Here is a 23,988-nt window from a genome sequence, read left to right on the forward strand (position 1 = left end):
ATCTTCCAGAGAGACAAAAAAACATTAATGGTCATTTTTAGGGGTCTTCAGGCACCCCTTCATTTCCTTTTGCCCATCTCTCTTTCTTTGCTCCCCATAGTCCCCTAATTCACACATATACTTGGTACTCTTATTTTTCTCCTTAATAGGGAGTTTGATAGTTTGCGCCCCTCTCTTGTTCCTCCTCCTTTGTCCTCACCTGTCTTCTCTGGAGCCAGCTCTCTTTCCTAAATTGGACCTCCAGGATCCTGTGAAACTTAGGCACAAGTCAGCAAGTTTCCCCCATGGCCTACATTGACCAGTGGACCTTTACCAAAGGAGAGCCCTTCAGAGTGCCTCCTTGCCTTCAAAACGTGTCCCTGTTCCCAGGGGTTGAAAAAGTGAAAGCATTAAGATGTGTAACTCATTGCTTATGTTTGTTAGCAAGTAATGTCGCAGAGTTATGCTAAAGCCAACTAGACATAAGCCAAGAATCAAGCTATGGGAAGTGTCTAGGCACTGAATTACCCTTGCAGCCTAGGACCTTGGCAGAAGGGCTTGGGATGGCCCAACGTTTCGTAATAATGTGAAAAAAATTAGAATCAGAATGTCTGATCTATTCCCCTTGTTTTACAGATGAGAAAACTGAGGGCCAGAGAGGTCAAGACCATTCAGCAAGCTAGGGTAGGAGCCAGAGCTCCCACCCAGGCCTCCAGGCTCCCAGTGCTATGTGCTCCTTCCACAACACTCAATATGAGCCAGTCAGTCAACAGGTATATGTTTAGTGCTGCTCAGGTTATGACCACTAAGAGTGGACTCAAGATAGAAAAATATGCTGTTAATTATTAGAGGCAGCCAGGTGTGTCCCAGTTACCACCACCTAACTGTACCACAGCTCCCAGGAGCACTGGATCTGGAATGGGGGAACAAACTTGTATTTATATGTCAGGCCCAATGGTAAGCTGTTTCCAAATGACCTTTCATTTAGTCCCTACAACAATCTATTGTAGAAGGCTGAGGTTCTGCACAGTTAATTGGTGTAATGCCACACAGCAGCTCTGTGTCAAACATAATCCATACTGCATCAATTTGACTCCAGAGTTGGGTGACAAGTACCAGGGGGATGAAGGGCCTTGCTTGGTTCTAATCTTACAGATGAGCAAAAAATGAGGCCACAGAATTATTCTGAGAATATATTTAGCAGAGCTTGGTAAATATAGCAAGCGTTCCGTAAATGATCCTTAAAATTCTTTCTCTTCTATTCAAGATATATTAGTTACATTAGGTTTTCTAACCTGGATCCTTCTCCTGAAAGCCTGAAGCCATAGAGATAGGAAATCTCTAGCTGTTTTTGCATTGCCTTGCTGATCTTTTGGCTCTGACTCCAACCTAAAACTTGGAGCAGGCCTGTTGCCTGTAAGTAGACAGAAAGAGCTGCGTCCTAAGTTGTCGACTTCATAATCCATTTGCTCTCCATCTTGTTTGTGCCAGTTTAACCAGTGAACCTTTACGGGGTTTTTCTGAGTCACACATATCTCTCTGGTTTCAGTCCCTTCTGTGCATTGAGGAAACTGGATGACTTAATTTCAGTCGTCCCTTTCTGCTGTTCTGAAAGAATAGATTAATGCTATTCCACAAAGCTGAGGGAAGCATCTTCCTTGGCTTTCCAAACATTAATGGATCTTTTTCTGGGATTGACAGCTTGAGGCAACCTTGTCCTCTTCGTCTGAAATTTGAGTTTTTACATGCTGCCCTACTGTGAAGTCAACATCGTCTTCACCCAGGTGTGCACTTCCGTGTGTTTTTTTCTTACAAGGCCCATGTTGTGCTATAGAACACCCAATCCTAGGTTGGTCCAGATGAAATAGTGAGGAGCTGTGGGTTTAATTTTACCTGTGGTACGCTCTGAAACAAAGGGATGAATACCGTCTAGTTTCTGAAGTGTGCTGAATGTAATGATCTGAGGTCCACTGCCTGTGAATTCTTCTCAGCATCTCCTCATTCAGCACACCTGGTCGCCCTTCCTCACAATGCTGTCCTCTTCTACCACCACCTTGATGTACCAGTAGCAGTGATGTCTTCCATCACCCTGGAACAAAAGACAGACTCAAACCAGGAGAGAACTATGGGTGAGGGAGGATATTCGGCTCTGGGTTGGGGGAAGGCTTCACAGGTAGAGTGTGACTGTGGATGGGGCTGTAACCCATGTGGGCCTGGTGACATGGTCAAAGACCTTTCCTACTCATAAGCAGGGCTAGGTTGCCATGTCTTAGGAAGCGGTGGGACCAACATTTTGGGCCCTACCATTTCTGATACTGCTTTTCTCCTCTCCCTGTGGCTGGTTTCTCAAGCAACTGCAGCCTTTGTACATGCCATTCAAATGAGTACGAAGACAGCATGCTCCATTTTTCCAGCAAATTCCAGAATCCTATTCATAGATGGTTACATTTTTCAAAAGATTTGTTAAAGCAGAGTAGCTGAACCAAGGTAATGGGACCGTTTTCCCTAAATGGATTGTTTTTAGTTCTTCCCATAGCTCTTCTCTTTGCCCTCTTAACATGCCCATTCTGCTACAGCAATGGAGGTCAGAGAGGAACATGTGTTTGTTCACATGGGCTTTGGGCTTGGGCCAGGTTTCTTGCTTTTGCTCTCTTCTTTTCCTCTCTTCTGTACAACTTCTGGTGTGGTCACTTAGCTATATTATTTCTGTGGAGCTTTCATGAAGGCCTTTGGTTCAAATGGGTCCCAGCTGGAACCAGCTGGTTTGGGGAACTCACCAAAGAAAATATGAATTAGTGGGTGTGGCACTTGTGGTAGGAAGGTGTTAGAAGTTGTTTAGCTGAAAGGGAAAATCGGGGAGCTGACTCAGAGTCAGGTACTGATCAGAATACAAGGTGAGACACCTCTATTGAAAATGGTGGTTCTGAGAGGATCTTTAGGATTTAAACCTTGAGATCTCAGACTTTGTGCCAGTGACACAAATAAGACATCTTGAGCTTCAGCCTCACCACCCCCGACTGACATGTGGTTCTGTTCGTTTCAGCTTTAACGTCTCCTAAACCGAACTTGATGGGTCTGCCCAGCACAACAGTTCCTTCCCCTGGCCTCCCCACATCTGGATTACCAAATAAACCGTCCTCAGCATCGCTGAGCTCCCCGACCCCAGCACAAGCCACCATGGCGATGGCCCCTCAGCAACCCCCCCAACCCCAGCAGCAGCTACAGGTGCAGCCGCCGCCGCCCGCAGCCCAGCCACCACCTGCACCACAGCTCCCACCCCAACAGCAGCAACAGCAGCGCAAGGACAAAGACAGTGAGAAGGTCAAGGAGAAGGAAAAGGCACACAAAGGGAAAGGGGAGCCCCTCCCTGTCCCCAAGAAGGAGAAAGGAGAGGCCCCCACAGCGGCCACAGCCACGATCTCAGCCCCGCTGCCCGCCATGGAGTATGCAGTGGACCCTGCGCAGCTGCAGGCCCTGCAGGCAGCCTTGACTTCGGACCCCACAGCGTTGCTCACGAGCCAGTTCCTTCCTTACTTTGTACCAGGCTTCTCTCCTTACTATGCCCCCCAGATCCCCGGCGCCCTGCAGAGCGGGTACCTGCAGCCTATGTATGGCATGGAAGGCCTGTTCCCCTACAGCCCTGCACTGTCGCAGGCCCTGATGGGGCTGTCCCCGGGCTCCCTACTGCAGCAGTACCAGCAATACCAGCAGAGTCTGCAGGAGGCGATCCAGCAGCAGCAGCAGCGGCAACTGCAGCAGCAGCAGCAGCAAAAAGTGCAGCAGCAGCCCAAAGCAAGCCAAACCCCAGTCCCCCAGGGGGCTGCTTCCCCAGACAAAGACCCTGCCAAAGAATCCCCCAAACCAGAAGAGCAGAAAAACGCACCCCGTGAGGTGTCCCCCCTCCTGCCGAAACCCCCCGAAGAGCCAGAAGCAGAAAGCAAAAGTGCGGACTCCCTCTATGACCCCTTCATTGTTCCAAAGGTGCAGTACAAGTTGGTCTGCCGCAAGTGCCAGGCGGGCTTCGGTGACGAGGAGGCGGCAAGGAGTCACCTGAAGTCCCTCTGCTTCTTCGGCCAGTCTGTGGTGAACCTGCAAGAGATGGTGCTTCACGTCCCCACGGGTGGCGGCGGCAGTGGCGGCGGCAGCGGTGGCGGCGGTGGTGGCGGCGGCTCGTACCACTGCCTGGCGTGCGAGAGCGCGCTCTGTGGGGAGGAAGCTCTGAGTCAACATCTCGAGTCGGCCTTGCACAAACACAGAACAATCACGAGAGCAGCAAGAAACGCCAAAGAGCACCCTAGTTTATTACCTCACTCTGCCTGCTTCCCCGATCCTAGCACCGCATCTACCTCGCAGTCTGCCGCTCACTCAAACGACAGCCCCCCTCCCCCGTCGGCCGCCGCCCCCTCCTCCTCCTCCGCTTCCCCCCACGCCTCCAGGAAGTCTTGGCCGCAAGTGGTCTCCCGGGCTTCGGCCGCGAAGCCCCCTTCTTTTCCTCCTCTCTCCTCATCTTCAACGGTTACCTCAAGTTCATGCAGCACCTCAGGGGTTCAGCCCTCGATGCCAACAGACGACTATTCGGAGGAGTCTGACACGGATCTCAGCCAAAAGTCCGACGGACCGGCGAGCCCGGTGGAGGGTCCCAAAGACCCCAGCTGCCCCAAGGACAGTGGTCTGACCAGTGTAGGAACGGACACCTTCAGATTGTAAGCTTTGAAGATGAACAATAACAAACAAATGAATTTAAATAAAAAAGATTAATAACAAACCAATTTCAAAAATAGACTAACTGCAATTCCAAAGCTTCTAACCAAAAAAAAAAAAAAAAAAAAAAAAAAAAAGGAAAAAAAAGAAAAAGCGTGGGTTGTTTTCCCATATACCTATCTATGCCGGTGATTTTACATTCTTGTCTTTTCTTTTTTCTTTCAATATTAAAAAAAAAAAAAAAAAAAAAAAAAAAAACCACCTTAACCCTGTTACATTGTGTCCTTTTGAAGGTACTATTGGTCTGGGAAACAGAAGTCCGCAGGGCCTCCCTAATGTCTTTGGAGCTTAAACCCCTTGTATATTTGCCCTCTTTTCAATAAACGCCCCATGTTGATAGCACAGAGGAGCCCGGCATGCACTGTATGGGAAAGCAGTCCACCTTGTTACAGTTTTAAATTTCTTGCTATCTTAGCATTCAGATACCAATGGCTTGCTAAAAGAAAAAAAGAAATGTAATGTCTTTTTATTCTCAGGTCAATCGCTCACACTTTGTTCTGTTTTCAGAATCATTGTTTTATAATATATTATTTTTTCAGTTTTTCTTTTGTTCCAGAAAAGATTTTTTTTGTTAATTTAAAAACGGGCAGAAAGTATTCGAGAAAAACAATGTGAACTGCTTTAGCTTTCTGGGGATTTAAAGGATAGCTTTTCTGCTGAAGCCAATTTCAAGGGGAAAAGTTAAGCACTCCCACTTTCAGAAAAAAAAAAAAAAACCCACACACAGAGTGTTGAGGACTTGTAGCTTAAAAAAATAAGTTTTAAAAACTGACTTTCTGTATTTATGATAGATATGACCATTTTTGGTGTTGAGTAGATTGTTGCATTGGAAATGAACTGAAGCAGTATGGTAGATTTAAAAGGAAAAAAAAAAAACCTTTTGTGTACATTTAGCTTTTTGTATGGTCCAGCTGACAGCTCCTCATTTGATGTTGTCTTGTTCATTCCTAGCAGATAGATTGCAATCCGTTGATTCGCCTAAGCTTTTCTCCCCTTTGTCCCTTAATTCCACTTTCTCCTTCCTCCTCCCACCCTATAATCTCCCACTTAAGGTAGCTGCCTTCATTTCTTCGAGGGAGCTACAGAATTATTTTATAAAACTAAAGAATTTCAAAAGGTTCTAGGGGTCATTAGGATCCTCACAGATTATTTTTGGTTGGGGAGTTGAAACTTTTTAAAGGCATATAATTCTAGTTACCTATGTCTGTAAGCCTTGTGCCATTTATTGTTTATTTATCCTTCCTCTTTAGCTTTCCCTTTTATCCCTTCTTTTCCTCCTTGTTTGGTAGATGCTTCACATATTCTTTTCTTAAACTAAAGCATTTGTTTCGGTTTGTGTAATTGGGCTGTATGCTTTTCTTTCTAAAAAAGTTTTTGGTTAGGGGTTTTGTTTTTGTTTTCTTTCCTCTCAGAAAAAGAAATTTCATGCTTTAAATAAAATCCAAAGACACACCCTTTCACTGCTGATGCAGAAAAAAGGGAAAGGGTTCTTGTTACTTGAGAATTTGTTTCTGATTTAAACAAACAAGACTTAGTTTAATAAAAGAAAGAGTAAAAACAAAAGATTCCCAGGTTGTTATGTGCTTCATCTGCAAGCAGAGAGGCAGCTGTTAATGACAATTCCATATACCAAAAGACACATTTTTTTACTTCAAAGTTTTGTCCTTGTGTTAGGCAGTCTGAGCGGCGAGTGATCCAGAGTGCAGCCAACAAAGAAGCAGATAGCAATGTACAAAGAGCAAAAAAGGAACCGTATGCGAGGCACTTGTATTTATGTTAATATCTGTATTCCTGTAACACAAAACACAACATAACATACACCCTTTCTCATCTTAAAACAACGGTCTGAACTTTGAAAGGAAAACTTTGTGCTGCTAAAACGTAGATTTTGGAGACAAATAGATGCTTTGCTGTTTCACTTTCATAGCCAAACATCAACAGAAACAATCTCCCCTTACCCAAAAGTGTGAAATCCTTTTCCCCTTCATTCTCTTCCTTATGTTTCAAAAGGGAACTTTGAAGACTGTGAATGCAGGTTCCATTGGTCACCTTTCGGGCTTCTTTCCCCAGTGCTGAAGCCACTCAACGACTTTGCAAAAGACTGGAGCATTCCAAGATCTGAAAATGGATTTCTTTTTTTCTTTTTTCTCTTTATCTTTTTTAGCCGGGACTATTTTATTTTTATGAATTTGTTTTTGATTTAATGAAAGAGTAGATCCTGAACTGTTGTACATATTTCTAACTAGGCTGATGCACAGTGCAAATTCTTTTTTTTTAATTTTTTAAGTAGAAATACTAAAGAGTACCATCTAACTATTCATACCAGTATCCAGTTGTAGCATAAGGTGTCAAAAACAAGTACACAAAAACATTTGCTGTTTCAACAAACTGTTTTCTTTTAACAAGAATTCTTGTATTTCTCCCTGTGTTTGAGATGAACATTTTTAAATTTTAAAGTTGTACAGTTTTTTGTTTTCCATTATTTTATCTTGTTTGTAACTCTATGAAATATATATATATTTTTTGCCATTTAACTGTTGTATGTTACTCTGTGTCTGTATCATATAGATAAAAAAATTGTTTTTGTTTTGGGTTCTCTATGTGATACCAATTAACAATTTAACACTAGCTTTACCTGTCAAGTTCTGCTAGGTTTTTCTGAAAACTTTGTTTTCAAAAATGATATTGCTTGGTAATAGTGCAATTTCTATCCCTTTTCCTCCTCCCTCAACTTTAAGTTCATTTCCTTGAAATTTTGCTACCCCCCTCCACAATGGTTTTGTTTTTTGTTTTGTTTTTTGAGCTACTATGCCATCCTCCCTCTGTGAGGCAGAGTGACTGTCAGTGTTTTGTTATGCCATGCCTTGACCTGTGGGTGTATTTGGTAACAGCGAGTGGTTGGGTAGATTGGCTAAGCATGCTTCCACCCACCAGTGTTTCTCAGAGGGGTTATGTGATTGTTTCATCCTGGAGTGGGTTGCACACTCAATGCTTTCCTCTACAACTCTACCATCCACATATGTGTTCATTTAAAAAATAATTCTCCACATTAACTCAGAAGTAGCAAAGCAGTCAGTGATGGTGACAGTTAGAGGTCAAGTATGAGCTAGCTAGATGTTTGTGGGTTGACATCCACTTTGGCTGTGACCGGTACCATTTACAAAGCATGAATTCACTACAATGCTCAACTGTTTAGATTGGTCTCACTAGGAGAGTTTAACTCCTGTCTGTTGCATAGTAGGTAGCTGAATAGGATATCTCAACTCACTTTTTAAATTAGTTCTTCACCTCTATTGACACTTCATACTTTGGTTGTTCTTTTTTTCCAAATATTCCAAAGTGTGGGTTGGCACTACACACCATTCAGCCATAGCACCATATGAACCCACCAAATGGAACTTATTTCAACCATCCTTCCTCCATCCTTCCAAAAAGAAACTTAAGAAGGAAATACACACACACACACACACAGAAAAGTTTAATAAATCTAGGAAGTTTTTTTTTTTAATTAAAAGCTATTTAAAGAAATGAATGTGGCCAAAGTTTTACATGATTGAAAATAAAGTAAAACAGACGGCATGTGTTTAAACCTGAGTTTATCAGGCATGGCAGGAAGTTGCAGGAGAGAGAGGCAGTGACCCAAGCCAGTGCACTTGATATTCATGGACATATATTTTTTTTAAATAAATTAAAACATTTTAAATAGAAGCATAAATTGAGTTGGTTGTTTGTTGGCGCTGAGATACTGCCCACTGTGAAACAAAGCTTTGACTAGTTTTTTTTTGTTTGTTTACTTTCTGGGGGGGGGGGGGGAGGGATGGGGGCAAGTTTGGGTAGGAAAGAAAGCATAAATGAACGTGACCCTGAGGTGAAGAGGTATATGAACAGCCTTTGCAATGTACAAAAAACAAAAAACAAAAAAACAAAAAAAAAAAAATAGAGCAAGTGAAACCAAAAATGATGTTCTTGGTGTTTTTCTATAATGTAGTCTTGTTAGCTTTTTTGTTACTGTAACAATGCTGATCTCGAACTGTACCAAAATACATGGAGACTAACAAACAGAACCACATGGAACTTTCAAACTGAAAAAAAAAATTTGTCACAAAAACTTTGTTGTCATAGTTAAGTTGATTGTAGATGGTAATTGAATATACTCCTTTGAAAATATTTCATCAAGTATGTTTCCTGCTCATTGTGATACATTAAAAAAAATATGAGCAAAAGTTCTTGTCTTATGTCATGAGATTTTGTGTGCATGAGTGATAAAGAAACTGATGACTGGCAGAGAGTGTACAGATGAACAGTATCTTGAGGTTGCATGTACTTATTCCAAGGTACACAAGCTCCTTGGTATTTTTAAGTGTCCTTGTATTTCCCATCTCCTGGTGCTCATGAAAGTGCAGCAAGTTTTGGCCATGATGCTGAGTAACTTCTTTCACTGAGAAGGTAAGCCTGACAGCTTGGATAATTATCTGACCCTTGAGAACCCTAACTGTGTGTGTGTGTGTGTGTATGTATGCATGTAATATATATATATATATATATATATATATATATATATATATATTAATGTTTATATGAGAGTTATAGACACTTGGCATAACCATGAGCAAGTTAAGCTTGCTGATGGCCAAAAGAGAGGTAAGTTCAACCTTTCTGAAATGGGAAGTGGATCCAGTGTTTATGACAGAAGGATATAAAAGGTAAGGTAAATTAAGTTGAATTCACTACATTTACTTTTCCTAGTAAAGGATTTTGCTAAACCCTTTTTAGAGCAGAATTTGAAGTAGGAACAGTCTGCAAAACAGTAATAGCATGGGGTCATTCCTATATACAAGAGAATACTCAGTCCTCTTATAAAAAACTCTCATAGCACAAAATGTCTGAAATTCATTAATAAGGAGTATATCCAAGATCAGGCCCAAAGGCCTTCCATTCATCTCTAATTTATAGCCATAGCTGATAAATAATTTACAAAATTCTAGCAGCTGGGCTTGGACAGCACTGCAGACTAGCTGTGTCCTTGCAAGGTCTGCAGCATCTGCCCTTGGCCAACAGGGGTCTTTTCCACTCTAGGAGATAAGCTATGAAATCCTCTTCTATTGGCTCTGACAGCCATTGTTAACCAAGTCTTTTTTCTTAGTTCCTGGAGCAGGCATTCAAGAAGAGGCAGAGACCCTATTAGCTAAAAATTGCAAAGAATTCTACAATTGGCACAGGCCTTGCTGGTGCTCAGAAAGGAAAAGTTGGTTCCCCTGCCAATGCTAGAACCTCTATGCCAAACAAGTCATGTCACTATACCTAATAAAATCCTGAGCTTTCCCCAGGCATTGTCCCTTTCTTTTGGGTGTTCCTGCAGGAGCACACTGCTTGTATGTTGGTATGTTTTCTTGGTACACGTTTATTTCACTGATCTTTATTTTGACCCCATGAAAAGGTAAAGTATGATAAAAATCATTCAGACCCAAAGCCACGTCTGCCTTTCTAAGCTATCATTATTTTAGGATCTGGCAGGATCACATTGAAACATTTTAAATGGAACTATTTTACACAGAGGTTTTGCTGCCTCAACTCTTTAGAGGAAGGTGACTACAATTCAAATTCTTCTGCAGATAAATTTTTAACAAGAAAATAAGACTAAACCTTAAGTGATGGTTGAGCCCTTTGTATAAGAAAATCTCTAAGCACCTCAATTACATTGAAAGAGGGTTGGGCAAGGGACTCTGTTACTAGAAGGGCTTTTTCTTAAGGGAAAAGAAGGCTTCCAGTCTGGCTTCAATGCCATGCTCATGTGGATATTAATCTCCTTAGAATTAATAGTTTTTCCCCCCTGGAAAATGTGAAACGGCAACATCTTAAAATGGCTGATAGGTGTTAGGTAGCTGTTTCTAATTTTGCTTTAAAGAAATGTCTGTAGTGCCTAGCTCCTGTTATAGACTAATGACCTTCCAAATCTCACTTTTAACAAGTTGAGACTTTAAGTTACAAGAGCACAGGCAGTTTAAGAGTCAAGTTGAAGGATGAGAAGTTTGCACCTGCTGCTCTGCTCTGCAGCCTTAATTACAGCAGGACACATGTGCTCACTCAGTCTCTGTACATTACTGCTGGGGGTGGACCAGCCAAGGCTCTGGCAAAACTTGTAAAGAAATTAGTACTCTCAGGGCCATTAAAATAGAGGCAGCTTTCCATTACTTTTTACTTCACAGAAAAAGTGGGTATTTTCTTTCCTTCTTTTCCTTCCTTCTTCCCTCCTTTCCTCTTTCTTTCATCCTTTTTAAAATTAAAGGCACATGTTTTTAAGATGTCTTAGCCAATTAGTTTAGACTCCTCACAGTATATCTTCTTAAGTTTTTAAATTACAGGTGCAAAAACAAATTTGTTCTTGATCTTTATGACTGCTTCATTTCTTATCCTATGTGGAACAAAGGCTATGTAATCCAATTTATATGAATCCCTTAACATGGGAATGAGAACTTACAGATGAACAGTTTTACTCTTGGGCCAAGATCCTTTGGGCTGAGAACTGAGTGCAAAGAAGCAACCAAGAGTGCCAAGTGAGGAAGGCACCAGTAAATATTCTCTGCCTATGTAAGACCAAAACTTCTGACAATTGATCTTGCCTTCCTATTCCCCATGCACTGCTCTTTCTTAAGCCCCCTTGTATGTTGCTCTCTTTTACACCCCCTCCGTAACAGCTGATATTTGTATGGCACTTAATTCTTTTGTAAAATTACTTCTTGCTTGTTCATTAAAATGATCTATAAGGTAGGCAAAGTGGGTGACATCCCAAGTGTTCAAAGGGAGGTAATGAGTGAGGAGAGAAGGCACTAATCATGTGTTTGGCCTTTGTCCAGTGCTCCTTCTTACCCCCACACCATTTCTTGAGAGACCCCAAGGAAGAGTGGCTGAGAGTATGGGCTCAGGGAGTCAGACTGATGGGGTTCATTCTGGCTTGAGCTCTGTGAACATGATTGTGTTACTCCCACTGTAAAATAAGGATAATGGTACCTACTTCACAGGGTTGTTGCAAAGATTATGCAAAAATGTTTTGAACACGGGTACATACTTAGTGCTAAATATCTGTTGCTACTATTTTTGTCAGTTTTAACTCTCCATGTGTCTATTGTCGTAGGTCCCTTGGGACTGCAGCTTTCTAACTCTTGCTTTAATTCACAGAGGATTTAGGGGATGCTATTGTATAAATCAGATCCATCAAGCCTTTGCCATATGTTTATATCTGATGCTTCCCTGTCCATACATATCTCAGAGGATCCAGAGGCCCTTCAGGGAGATTTTGATCAGATCTATACAGGAATGCAGTACACACGGTTTCATTTCAGTGTCTCAATGCCCAACTTCTAGTGATTAATTTGGTCAGAAGAAAGGATGACTTTAATTTGCAAAAGTAGACATAGTCCTACTTTACCATGTCTTGACAGGGGAACAGCTTAAATGGGGTTACAGAAAAGAGAAAATGAAATAGGTTGTGACGTTTTGCCAACTGCTACTGCCTGTTTTGAGGTGGTTCAGACATGCAGGTTAGGAGCTGTAGCATCTAAAATAAGACCAAGTCAATGAACTGTCTGTGAAACAAAACTGAAAGAATACACACAAAGGAATGTAACAAGAGGATCTTCCCACTCCAAAACACAGGAAGAGTCTTAAAAATACTATTATTCTAGTAACCTACAAAATAAACATCTGGAGTAGGCATAGGAACAAATGAATAAAAAAATTAGCACAGAGAATAGATCTGAGTAGAGTGTTTCCATGATAGCCTCTGCATACAAGAACTCATCAGTGATACAGGCTTTAGATGGCTATAGCTCTGTGAAATGTCTCCAACTTTAGTTAAAAAACAGTGATAGTAATGGAAATGAGAGTACTGATATTGGTATGAGAGGGCTAGTAAAAGCTATGGAGGATTACTGGTGGGTGATTTTTCCTCTTCTCTGAGGATAATGACTTATAAATGTATTTTGGCACATTGCATATAGGTAAGATTTCATCATAGGGTACCCACTTTTGATTTGTTGTATGGTTTTAACAGTGAATAGTTTTCAAAATATGAGTTGTATTCAGCTGGTTTTTTCAAAACTGTAAAGATGTTCCATTGTTGCCTCATCTCAATTGCTTCCAACAAGAAATCTGCTGTCATCATTTTTTAAAACATTTTTCCCCTATAGATCCTTTTAAGATTTTGTTCTTTATCACTAGTTTTGTCACATCATGTTTTGCTTAGGATGTGCCAAAGTGCAGTTTTATTTGTGTTTCTTATGCTTGGGGTTTGTTGAGCTCGGGTATTACTTTTGGTCAAAAATGGAAATTCTCCAGCCATTATTTCTTCAAATATATTTTTCTTTCTTCCTGCCCTCCCACCCCCTGCCCCCTGCAGGAACTCCAATTATATACGTGTTAGGCCATTTGAAGTTAACCTGTAGCTTACTGATGTTCTGGTTTCATGCGGGGAGGGGATTGGGGAAAGGGCAGGGGGTTACTCTTTTCTCTGTGTGCTTCATTTTCCATAGTTTCCAATGTTAACATCTTCAAGTCCACTAATCCTTTCTTCTTATATGCCATTAATCTCATCCAGTGTGTGTTTTCATCCCATATGTTAGTTTTCATCTCTAGAAATTTGAGTCTTTTTAAAAATATCTTCCATGTCTCTACCTAACTGTTGAACATAAAATGTACAGTTGTAATAAATGCCTTACTATCATCCTCGTCTAATCTTAACATCTACGTAAGTTCTGGATCGGTTCAATTGAGTGTTTTTTCTCCTTAGTATGAGCTGTTTTCCCACCTCTTTGCATGTCTCTTTGACTGTATCTGAGTCATTATGAATTGGCTTTTTGGGTAGATATTTCGGTATAGCTATAATTTTCCAGTTTGTTCTGGACTTTGCACTTCAGTTACTTGGAAATAGTTTGATTCCTTTGGGTCTTGTTTTTAAATTTGGTGAGGCATGATGAGAACCCTATTTAGTTGAGAGCTAATCATTCCCCACTACTGAAAATAACCCTTCTGAGAACTCTACTTAAATGTCCCATGAACTTTAACCCATCTATGTGAGCATCAGGTGCCACTCCCTCTTATCCTTTGGGCTACTTCTTTCCCAGCCACAGGTAGTTTCCTAACATGTATGCTCTGGTCAGCACTTTTCCGAACACTTGTGGGGGACCCTGTAACAACATTTGTGGGGAGATCCCAGAGGTCTCTCTTTTCTGGTATTGTGTCCTATAAATTATGGCTGCCTTAGTTTCCCCAGGCACAGCTTTATCTCCTTAAGTCACAGAGTCTGCTGGGTTCCACCTAGGTTCCAAACCCTGTATTGTGACCTAGAAACTCTCTCAAGACAGTGAGATGGAATAATCATAGGACTCATCTTGTTTGTTTCTCATCTCTCAATAATCACTGTCCTTTGCTGTGGGATGTTCAGTGTCTCAAGAATCATTCTTTCATGCATTTTGTCTTTTTAAAGTCTGGTCTCTGTTACTCCCATCTTAGCTGGAGCAAAAGTCAAATTTTTTTAGATATATGCAAGTAAAGTCCTGTATACAAAGGTACATAGTGCTACCTACAGTTAGGAAATTTCCTAAAAGGTCTGAATTAACATGGGAGTCTTATTTCCCCAGCAGACTTCTCTGAACATGACATGGTACTGATTCACTCTTAGGATAAGGGTTGTAAGTAATTCATCCTGTTGCTTAACCACAATAATCACAGGTGGAAGAAGGGCAGATAAATGCATGAATTCTTCTAGCCACTTTTTGCTATACCATAATGCCAGGTAGAGGGAAAAACCCGCCCATGAAAGCAGAGGTATTTCTGATGGTAGAACACTGTTTTAGGTCTTCCCCATTACCTTATGAATAGTGACAGCCCTTATAGTTTAAGTCTTAACAAAAAAAAATTTCACAGTCTTGCCTCATTCAGATCACTTTTAGGACACCTAAGTATGGCTCAAGGAGATCCATTAATTTGGAAGTGTGGTTCACACTCTGAAATGAACTCATTGCACTATACAGAGAATAAAAATTTGGCCCCAGCACTGAAGTAGTTATTCTTGCTAAACTCAAATCATAGGTGGTTTTTTTTTTTTTGTATGTTTGTCCTTTTGGCAAAAATTTATTCCTAATAAAATTAGGCATATAATACATCCATAATATGTAAAATTCTTAAGTTGTTAACTCATTACTTGCTTTCCAAACTCTCAAGATTTTTCCCATGGTACCTTTCCCATTGTACTTATTTGCAGATAACCTGCTCCACTAAAACCAGCCCACCTTCCAAACACACCGTGTACTTTCCCCTCTACATTTAGAAGTTTAACTAATGTCATTTATTCCATGATATCTCATCACATCCTCCCAGACCCTTTCCTGACCCCTTATAGTAGCACACATAATGTCTTTTAGGCAATTTATATGTACGTGTTTTATCATTAGATCACCTTCTATCCGACATTTATATTTAATGTCTGAATGAGTAAATTAAAGAAGGAATAAAGGAAAGAGTAGTCACATTCATCTTTATGCTTTTTTTTTTTTATAGAAAGAGAGGTCTTAAATGAGTACAGATCAAATGATACATAATTAGGATAGAACACTTTAAAAATTTTTCAGTTCCATACCTGTAAAGTAAGGGGAAATATTTTCCAGCAGATAGTAACAGAGAATAGAAATCAATGAAAAAGTCAAGTGGTACGGGATTAAAAACTGTATTAGGCAAATGATTGATTTTTAAGAGAAAAAATAACTGCGATAAAAAACAGTCTAGGAAATTAGAAGTACTAGTTGAAATCCTTTGTAGCATTCCACAACTTGAAGGATGGTATTAAGTAGTTGTTTGAAATAAACAAATAAACTTTAAAAAAATGAATGAGATTAGGACACAAAAACATAAAGAGGGACGTAAAGACACTGAAGATGAGGGCCATCTGCAAGTCAAGGACAGAGGCCCTTAGAAGAAACTAATCCTGCCAATATCTTAATCTGGGATTTCTAGCCTCCAGAATTGTGAAGAAATAAATTTACTGTTTAAGTCTGCCAGTCGTGGTGTTTGTTATGGTAGCCCGAGCAAACTAATGCACAAGGTATATAAAAAACAGAAGTACATACCAAACTAAAGCACAGAGATACAATAAACAAAAAATAGACTGTGGGAAACTCTCTAGGTCAAACTATTCTTTATCAAATAAATTTCAAAGAGTAATCTGCAATTACTCTTAGAAGAAGGTGGAAAGAAAAATACCTATGCATTAAAAGATACCTAAAAACTGTATTAAAAGCAAAGTGGCAATATGGATTCATTTGGAGGCTCATTCACATTATTTTTAAAATTATATTTGAGAGAATCATAAGTTTGATCATGGCTAGGAATTTCATAATATTAAGAAATCATTGGAGTGCCTACGCGGCTCAGTCAGTTAAGCCTCTGACTCTCAATTTCAGCTCAGGTCATGATCTCATGGTCATGAGATCAAGCCCTACGTCAGGCTCTGCGCTGATTGTGTGGAGTCTGCTTGGGAATCTCTTTCTCCCTTCTCTCTGCCCCTCCCCTATTTGCGAGCGCAAGGACGCGTGTGCGCTCTCTCTCAATATAAACAAATAAAAAAAAGTAATCATCATTAAGGGAAAGGGTGTATAGAAATTAAAACTCAGGGTCTCTAAAAAGAGGATTCTAACAGAAGACACTGTTCATAATAAACTAAGACCACAAGAGCCTACAACCTTAGGGTTTGGGTAATCCAGAAGTGGAACAAGCCTCTCACAGATTTACAGTCTAAGTTCAAATTCCCTAGGAAGCCCATGGAATCTCAAGCTTTAAACCTGGTTTTCAGGATTGATAGGAGCCACAATTACCTGGCACAGCCAAAGAAAAAATCAAAAGAGAAATCAAAATGTTCTTTGAGATACATGAAAATTGAAGTATGATATATAAAAAAAACTTACAAAGTGCAGCAAAAGCAGTTCTAAGAGGGAAGTTGTTACCAATATATGCCAACGTGAAGAAACAAGAAAAATCTCAAGTAAACGATCTAACTCTATGTGTCAACAAATTATAAAAAGAACTAACTATACCAAAGGTAGTATAAGAAAGATTATAACAAAGATCGGAATGGAAATAAATTAAATAGAGACTAAAAGGCAATAGAAAAGATCAATGAAACTAAGAGCTGTTTTTTTGCAAAAGACAAAATTGACAAACCTTTAGCTAGACTCAAATAAATAAAATGAGAAATCAAAGAGATGTTACAACTGATACCACAGAAATACAAAGGATCATTAGACTACTATGAACAATTATACACCAACAAGTTGGACAATCTACAAGAAATGGACAAATTCCTAAAAACATACAACCTACTAACACTGAATCATGAAAATAGAAAAATTGAACAGATATATTACTAACAAAGAGATTGGATTAGTAACCCAAAACTTCCCAACAAACCAAAGTCTAGGACCAGATGGCTTCACTGGTAAAGTTTACCAAACATTCAAAGAAGAATTAATACCAATCCTCCTTAAATTCTTCCAAAAAAACCCAGAAGAAATAGTTCCAAACTCATTTTACAAGGCCAGCACTACCCAGATACCAAAACCAGACAAAGACACCGCAAGAAAAGAAAATCACAAGCCAATATTGCTGATGAACATAGATGCAAAATGCTTAACAAAATATTAGCAAGCCAAATTCAACAATACATTAAAAAGATCATACACCATGACCAAGTGGAATTTATTTCAGGGATGCAAAGATGGCTCAACACCCATAAATCAATCAATATGATACACCACATTAAAAAAAATAATAAAAGGAGGGGCACCTGGGTGGCTCAGTCGGTTGAGTGTCTGACTTCGGCTCGGGTCGTGATCTCAGGGCTCCTGAGTTCGAGCCCTGTGTTGGGTTCTGTGCTGACATCTCAGAGCCTGGAGCCTGCTTTGGATTCTGTGTCTCCCTCTCTCTTTGCTCTCCTCCACACTCTCTCTCTCTCCCTCTCTCTCTCTCTCTCTCCCTCCCTCTCAAAAATAAAAAAACATTAAAAAATTTTTTTAAATAAATAAATAAAGGGAATAAATCATATGGTCATCTCGGTAGATGAAGAAAAAGCATTTGACAAAATTCAACATCCATTCATGATAAAAACTCTTAACCAAGTGGGTATAGGGGAGATGTACCTTAACACAGTAAGGGCCATATATGAGAAGCTCACAGTTATATTTAATGGTGAAAAACCAAAATATTTTCCTCTAAGATCAGTAACAAGATAAGTATGCCCACTCACTTTTATTCAACATAAGATTGGAAATCCCAGTAAGAACAATTATGAAAAAAAAAAAGAAAGAAGAAAGAAATAAAAGGCATCCAAACTGGAAAGAAAGAAAACTATTGCAGATGACATATTATACACAGGATATCCTAAAGACTCCACCTAAAACCTGTTAGAACTAATAAACCAATTCAGTAAAGTTGCAGGATATAAAATCAGAACTGCTTAATTTCTATATCCTAATAATGAACTATCAGAAAGAGAAATTTTTAAAATCCCTTTTTTGATGATATCAAAAAGAATAAAATATCCAGGAATAAATCTAACCAAGGATGTGAAAGACCTATACACTGGTATCTATAAAACACCAATGAAAGAATTAAGGAAAACACAAATAAATGGAAAAATATGCCATGCTCATATATTGGAAGAAAACTGTCAAAGCATCCATACTACCCAAAGCAATCTATAGATTCAATGCAATTTCTATAAAAATTCCAATAGCTTTTCACAGAAATAGAATGAACAATCCTAAACTCTGAATGGAATCAAAAAGACCACAAGTAGTCAAAGTAATCTTGAGAAAGAACAACAGAGCTGGAGGTATCACGCTCAATAATTTCAAACTATACTACAAATATATAGTAGTTATGATTGTATAGTATTGGCAGAAAAATAGACACATAGATCAATGAAAGAGAACAGAGAGCCCAGCAATAAACCCATGCTTATCAGGGTCAACTAATTTATAATAAAGAAGGTGACAATATACAATGGAAACAGGACATTATCTTCAATCAATGGTGTTAGGAAAACTGGACAGCTACAGGCAAAAGAATGAAACTGGACCACTATCTCACACCATATACAAAAAATGGAACTCAGAGTGGATTAAAGGATTGAGGGTAAGACCTACAACCATGAGACTCCTAGGAAGAAAACATAGGAGGCAAGCTTCTCCTTGACATCAAACTTGCCAATGATTTTTTTTTTTTTAATTTGACACAAGCTTTGACAAAGCAAAGGCAAAAAAGTAAGTGGGATTAAATCAAACTAAATAACTAAGTGGGATTAAATAAGTAAGTGGGATTAAATCAAACTAAAAAGTTTCAGTACAGCAAAGAAAACCAACAAAATACAAAGGCAATCTAGTGAATGGGAAAAAAATGTTTGCAAATTCCTTATCTGATAAAAGCCTAATATCTAAAATATATGAAGAACACATATAACTCAAGGGGAAAAAAAAAAAACCAATATAAACTGAATTTAAATGGACAGAGGAACTGAACCTTTTTCCAAAGACACAGATGGCCAACAGGTACAAGAAAACATGTTCAACATCAGTAATCATCAAAGAAATGCAAATGGAAACCACAATGGGATGTCATCTCATAGCTGTTAGAATGGCTATCGTCATAAAGACAAGAAATAAGTATTGGAGAGGATCTTGAGAAAAGGGAACCCTTATACACTGTTGGTGAGAATATAAATTGATGCAGTCACCATGGAAAACAGTATCAAGTTTCCTCAAAGAATTAAAAATAGAACAACCATAAACCAGCAATTCTACTTCTGGGTATTTATTTGGAGGAAATAAACCACTATCTTGAAGAGATATATGGACCCCCACGTTTAATGCAGCATTATTTGCAACACCCAAGACATGGAAACAACCTAAATGTCCATCACTTAATGTATATTTTAGTAAGGGTATATACACACATGTGCACGTACCAACTCCCCCACACCCACAGTCACAATGGAAAGTTATTCATTCATTTAAAAAAGAAGGAAAACTTCCCATTTGTGGCAACATGGATGAAACTTGAAGACAATTATGCTAAGTGAAATAGACAAATACTGTATGATCTCACTTATATGTGGAATCTAAAAAACAAAAAATTGAATGTATAGATACAGAGAACAGACTGGTGGTTGCCACAGGGTGAGATAAAATGGGTGAAGGTGGTCAAAAGGTACAAACTTCCAGTTGTAGTTAACGATATTGTGTTTTTCAAAGTTGTTAAGACAATGTTGAAAGTTCTCGTCGCAAGAAAAAAAATTTTAACTTTGTGTGGTGATCAATGTTAACTAAACTTATTGTAGTAATCCTATTGCAATATATCACATATCAAATCATTATGTTGTATACCTAAAATTAATAAATTGTTATATGTCAAATACGTCTCAATAAACAAATAAGTAAATAAATACATAAATATTGTAGGTATAAAACAATAATTGTGAAGTTTTTCTAAATATATGAAATTAAAATATTCAACATTAGCATTCAGGTTAGAAGACAGTAAAGAGAGTTAAAAGCTTTTTAAGATCTTGTATTGTCCAGGACATAAGTAGAAGCACTGATTACCATTTGAGTTTTATATGTTAAGACATGTTAATGTCTTTTCAAAAAAATTTTTATGCATTTATACATTTATATTCAATACTTAAAATTACAAGGCAAATGATGAGTTGAATGTTCTATCAGTTCAATAAGCTGTCTATTAATTGAGGAAACATTTTTGCCATAGTGGAGAAATGAGCATTCAGAAAAAAAGACAAACATTTAAGTTTTTAACTTTCAGGGTTTGCAAAACAGAATTTATCTACTAGCCAAACCTCAAACTCTACTACCTTTTAAAAAAAATCCTTGAGTACTAAAGACTTATTGAGTCAGACTTATCGAGGTATATCATACATACAGTAAAAATCATTTTTAGGTGTACAGTCCTATGAGTTTTGACAAATGTATATACTGTATACACAATACCAAAATCAATATATAGAATTATAAATTATTACCTTTCAAAAGCTCCCCCTCTTTTGTTGTCAGTCCTCTCCCAATCCCCAGATGAGGGACCACTGATTTGGTATATTTCCCTTACAGCTTTGCCTTTTATAGAATATAATATAAACAGAATTATACAGTACGTAGCCTTCCTTTTATGTCTGGCTTCTTTCACTAAGCATAAGGCTCTGGAGACTCATCCATGTTACTAGGTTTATCAGTAGTTCTTTTTTATCATGGAATAGTGTTCCACTGCCTGAATATGCCATAGTTACTTATCCATTCACCAGGTGATGCATATTTGGGTGGTTTCCAGTTTGGGACAATTTTTTAATAAAACTTCTATAAATATTCATGTATGGATCTTTGTGTGGACACATAGATCTTTTCTCTTAAGCAAATACCTAAGCATGGAATTTCTTGGTCATATGGTAAATGTAACATATAACTTTATTAAGAAGATGCCTGTGGTGGACAGACTCTAAGATGGTTACCATTTATTGCAGCCTCCTGGTATATATGTCCTTGTGTAATATCCTTCCCTTGAGTGTGGGAAGAACCTGCTTCTAAACAACAAAATACAGCAAAGGTGATAAGAATGTCACTTTGATGGTAATATATATAATTTTAATTTTTGTCTTGCTATCAGACTTTTTCCATGTATTCTCTTCCTTCTTGGTTCTGATAAAGTAAGTTGCCATATGGAATGGTCCATTAGCAAGAAGGTGAGAACAGCCAAGAGCCAGCAATGAGCTGAGCTCTCAATCTCACAGCCCACAAGGAATGCTATTGTCCTGTCAACAATGGCATGAGCTTGAAAACAGATCCTTCCCTGTTTGAGCCTCAGAAGAGACCTAAGCATGACTGACATACTGACCATGGGTTTGGTGCAGACCCTGAACAGAGGACCCAGTAAAGCTCTGCCCAGAATCCTGACTCATAGAAACTGTGATATAATACACGTGTGTTGCTTCCAGCTGCTAAATGTATATAATTTGTGGCATTTGATAACATACTGTTTTCTAAAATGATTATTCCATTTTATATTCTCACCAGCAATACATGGAAGTTCTAGTTGCTTTGAACACCCACTATACTTGGTAGTGTCAGTTTTTGTAAATTATGACAATATTAAAAGACATGTCTACTAGTATCTCATTGTGATTTTGTGTTTCTCTTATGACTGATAATTTGGACTATTATATACATATGCTTATCTGCCATCCATCTTTTCATCTTATTAATATTTTATATTAAATAGCAAAATCTTTAGGGGCTCCTGGGTAGCTCAGTTAAGCATCTAACTCTTGATTTCAGCTCAGGTCATGGTCTCACAATCCTAGGACAGGACTCTGTACTGGGCATGGAGCCTGCTTAAGATTCTCTCTCTCCCTCTGCCCCTCCACCACTCATGTGGGTGGTCTCTCTCTCTCTCTCTCTCTCTCTCAAAAAACCAAAATCTTTAAATTTCAAGTCAAATTTGTCAGTTTTTCTTCTGGGCTATGTACTTTCTGTGACTTAGCCAGGAAATCTATGCTGATCTAAGGTCACAAAGACTTTCTCCTATCTTTTCTTGTAGAAGTCTTACTATATTAGGTTTTACATTTAAGTCTATGATTCATTTTGAGGGGTTTTCTGTATAGTATGTGAAGCACGGATTGGGGCTCATTTTTTGGTACAGAGGCACCCAATTGTTCAAGTACCATTTGTTGAAAAGACTCATTTTTCCATTGTATTATCTTGGCATCTTTGTTGAAAATGAATTGATCATATATGTGTGGTACTATTTTTAAACTGTTCTGTACCAGTGATTTCTATATCTGTCCAAATCAACACAACATTGCCTTGATTACTGTAGTTTCATAATAAGTCTTGAGATCAGGTACTGTAAGTCCCCTAGCTTTGTTCTTTTTTTTAATTGTCAATTCCTTATTATTTGATATATAGGATTCAGTATCATAACAATCAAAAACTCAATAGGCTTTACTGTAGCACTCAACAAGCTATTTCTAAAATTTTTATGTTGCTATGATCCAAATGTTTGTGCCCAGCCCCCCAAATTCATGTTGAAAACCTAGTAAGAAACATAATGGTATTAAGAAGTAGGGCCTTTGGGAAGTGATTAGGTCATAAGGGCAGAGCCCTCATGAATGGTGTTAGTGTCTTCATAAATAAGGTCCCAGAGAGCTAGCTCATTCCTTTACCATGTGAGGATGTAGTGAGAGCTCTGCAACCCAGAAGAGGGTCCTCACCCAGCTATGCTGGCACCCTGATCTCAGACTTAGCATCAAGAAGTGTGAGAAATAGGGGGGCCTGGGTGGCTTAGTCGGTTAAGTGTCCGACTTTGGCTCAGATCATGATCTCAGGGTTCATGAGTTCGAGCCCCACATCAGGTTCACTGCTGTCAGTGCAGAGCCTGCTTCAGATCCTCTGTTGCCCTTTCTCTGCTCACCCTCTGCCATTCATGCTCTGTCTCAAAAATAAACAAATATTAAAAAAAAAGAAATGTGAAAAACAAATCCCTGCTGTTTTAAGCTACCCTGTCTGTTGGTATATGGTTAGAGCATCCTAACAGACAAAGACATATGGAAATAGAAAAGACCAAGAACCATAGTGTTCTTAAAGAAGGTGGAATATCTCATTCTGTTAGATACTGAGACTTGTTATAAGGCCAGATATTGAGCCTAGATACTAGAGACTAGATACTACTACTAGATATTAAGACTTGTTACAGTAATTAAAACAGTGTGAATAGACACATAGGTTGTCAAATAGAACAGAGACATAACAGAGAGCCCAGAAATAGATGCACACGTATATGGGTATCAATTTATGACAAAGCCTGCAATTCAGAGCAGGGGGGAAAGAATGGTCCTTTCAATAAAAGGTATTAGAAAAACTGAGTATCTAGTTGTGAAAAAGTATGAAACTGGATTCCTACGTAGCATCAGTTTTAGGTGGATTATAGACCTAAAATCTCTTCTGTATGTCATTAAGAAAACAACAGACAAGTAGATAAATGAACAAAAAACTTGAACAGACACTTCACCAAAGAAGAAATTCAGAATGCCAATTAACATGTAAAAAGATGCTCAAATCTCATCAGTAATTAGGGAAATACAGATTAAAAGCACTATGTGATAATATTACATATACATCAGATTAGCTAAAAACCTGATGA

At 38.8% G+C, this 23,988-nt stretch overlaps 1 protein-coding gene and 1 long non-coding RNA gene across 2 annotated transcripts in view; one reads left to right on the forward strand and one right to left on the reverse strand.

Moving 5' to 3' along the window:
* ZFHX3 (zinc finger homeobox 3) overlaps positions 1-8,963 on the forward strand; it is a 240,715-nt gene extending 231,752 nt beyond the window's left edge. The window contains 1 exon segment of the mRNA XM_040442966.1: positions 3,023-8,963. Coding sequence (XP_040298900.1) covers positions 3,023-4,686 — 1,664 coding nt within the window. The 3' untranslated portion in view covers positions 4,687-8,963.
* On the reverse strand, positions 1,159-4,615 carry LOC121009734 (uncharacterized). The gene is made up of 3 exons (XR_005780807.1): positions 4,500-4,615; positions 4,030-4,181; positions 1,159-2,068 (listed from the first exon to the last, which is right to left on the reverse strand). It is a non-coding gene; the product is annotated as an uncharacterized LOC121009734 (long non-coding RNA).
* Positions 8,964-23,988: the final 15,025 nt, after the last annotated feature.

The sequence above is a fragment of the Herpailurus yagouaroundi genome, unplaced genomic scaffold (assembly GCF_014898765.1).
Source record: "Herpailurus yagouaroundi ecotype Mexico unplaced genomic scaffold, PumYag 190, whole genome shotgun sequence".
NCBI lineage: Eukaryota > Metazoa > Chordata > Mammalia > Carnivora > Felidae > Herpailurus > Herpailurus yagouaroundi.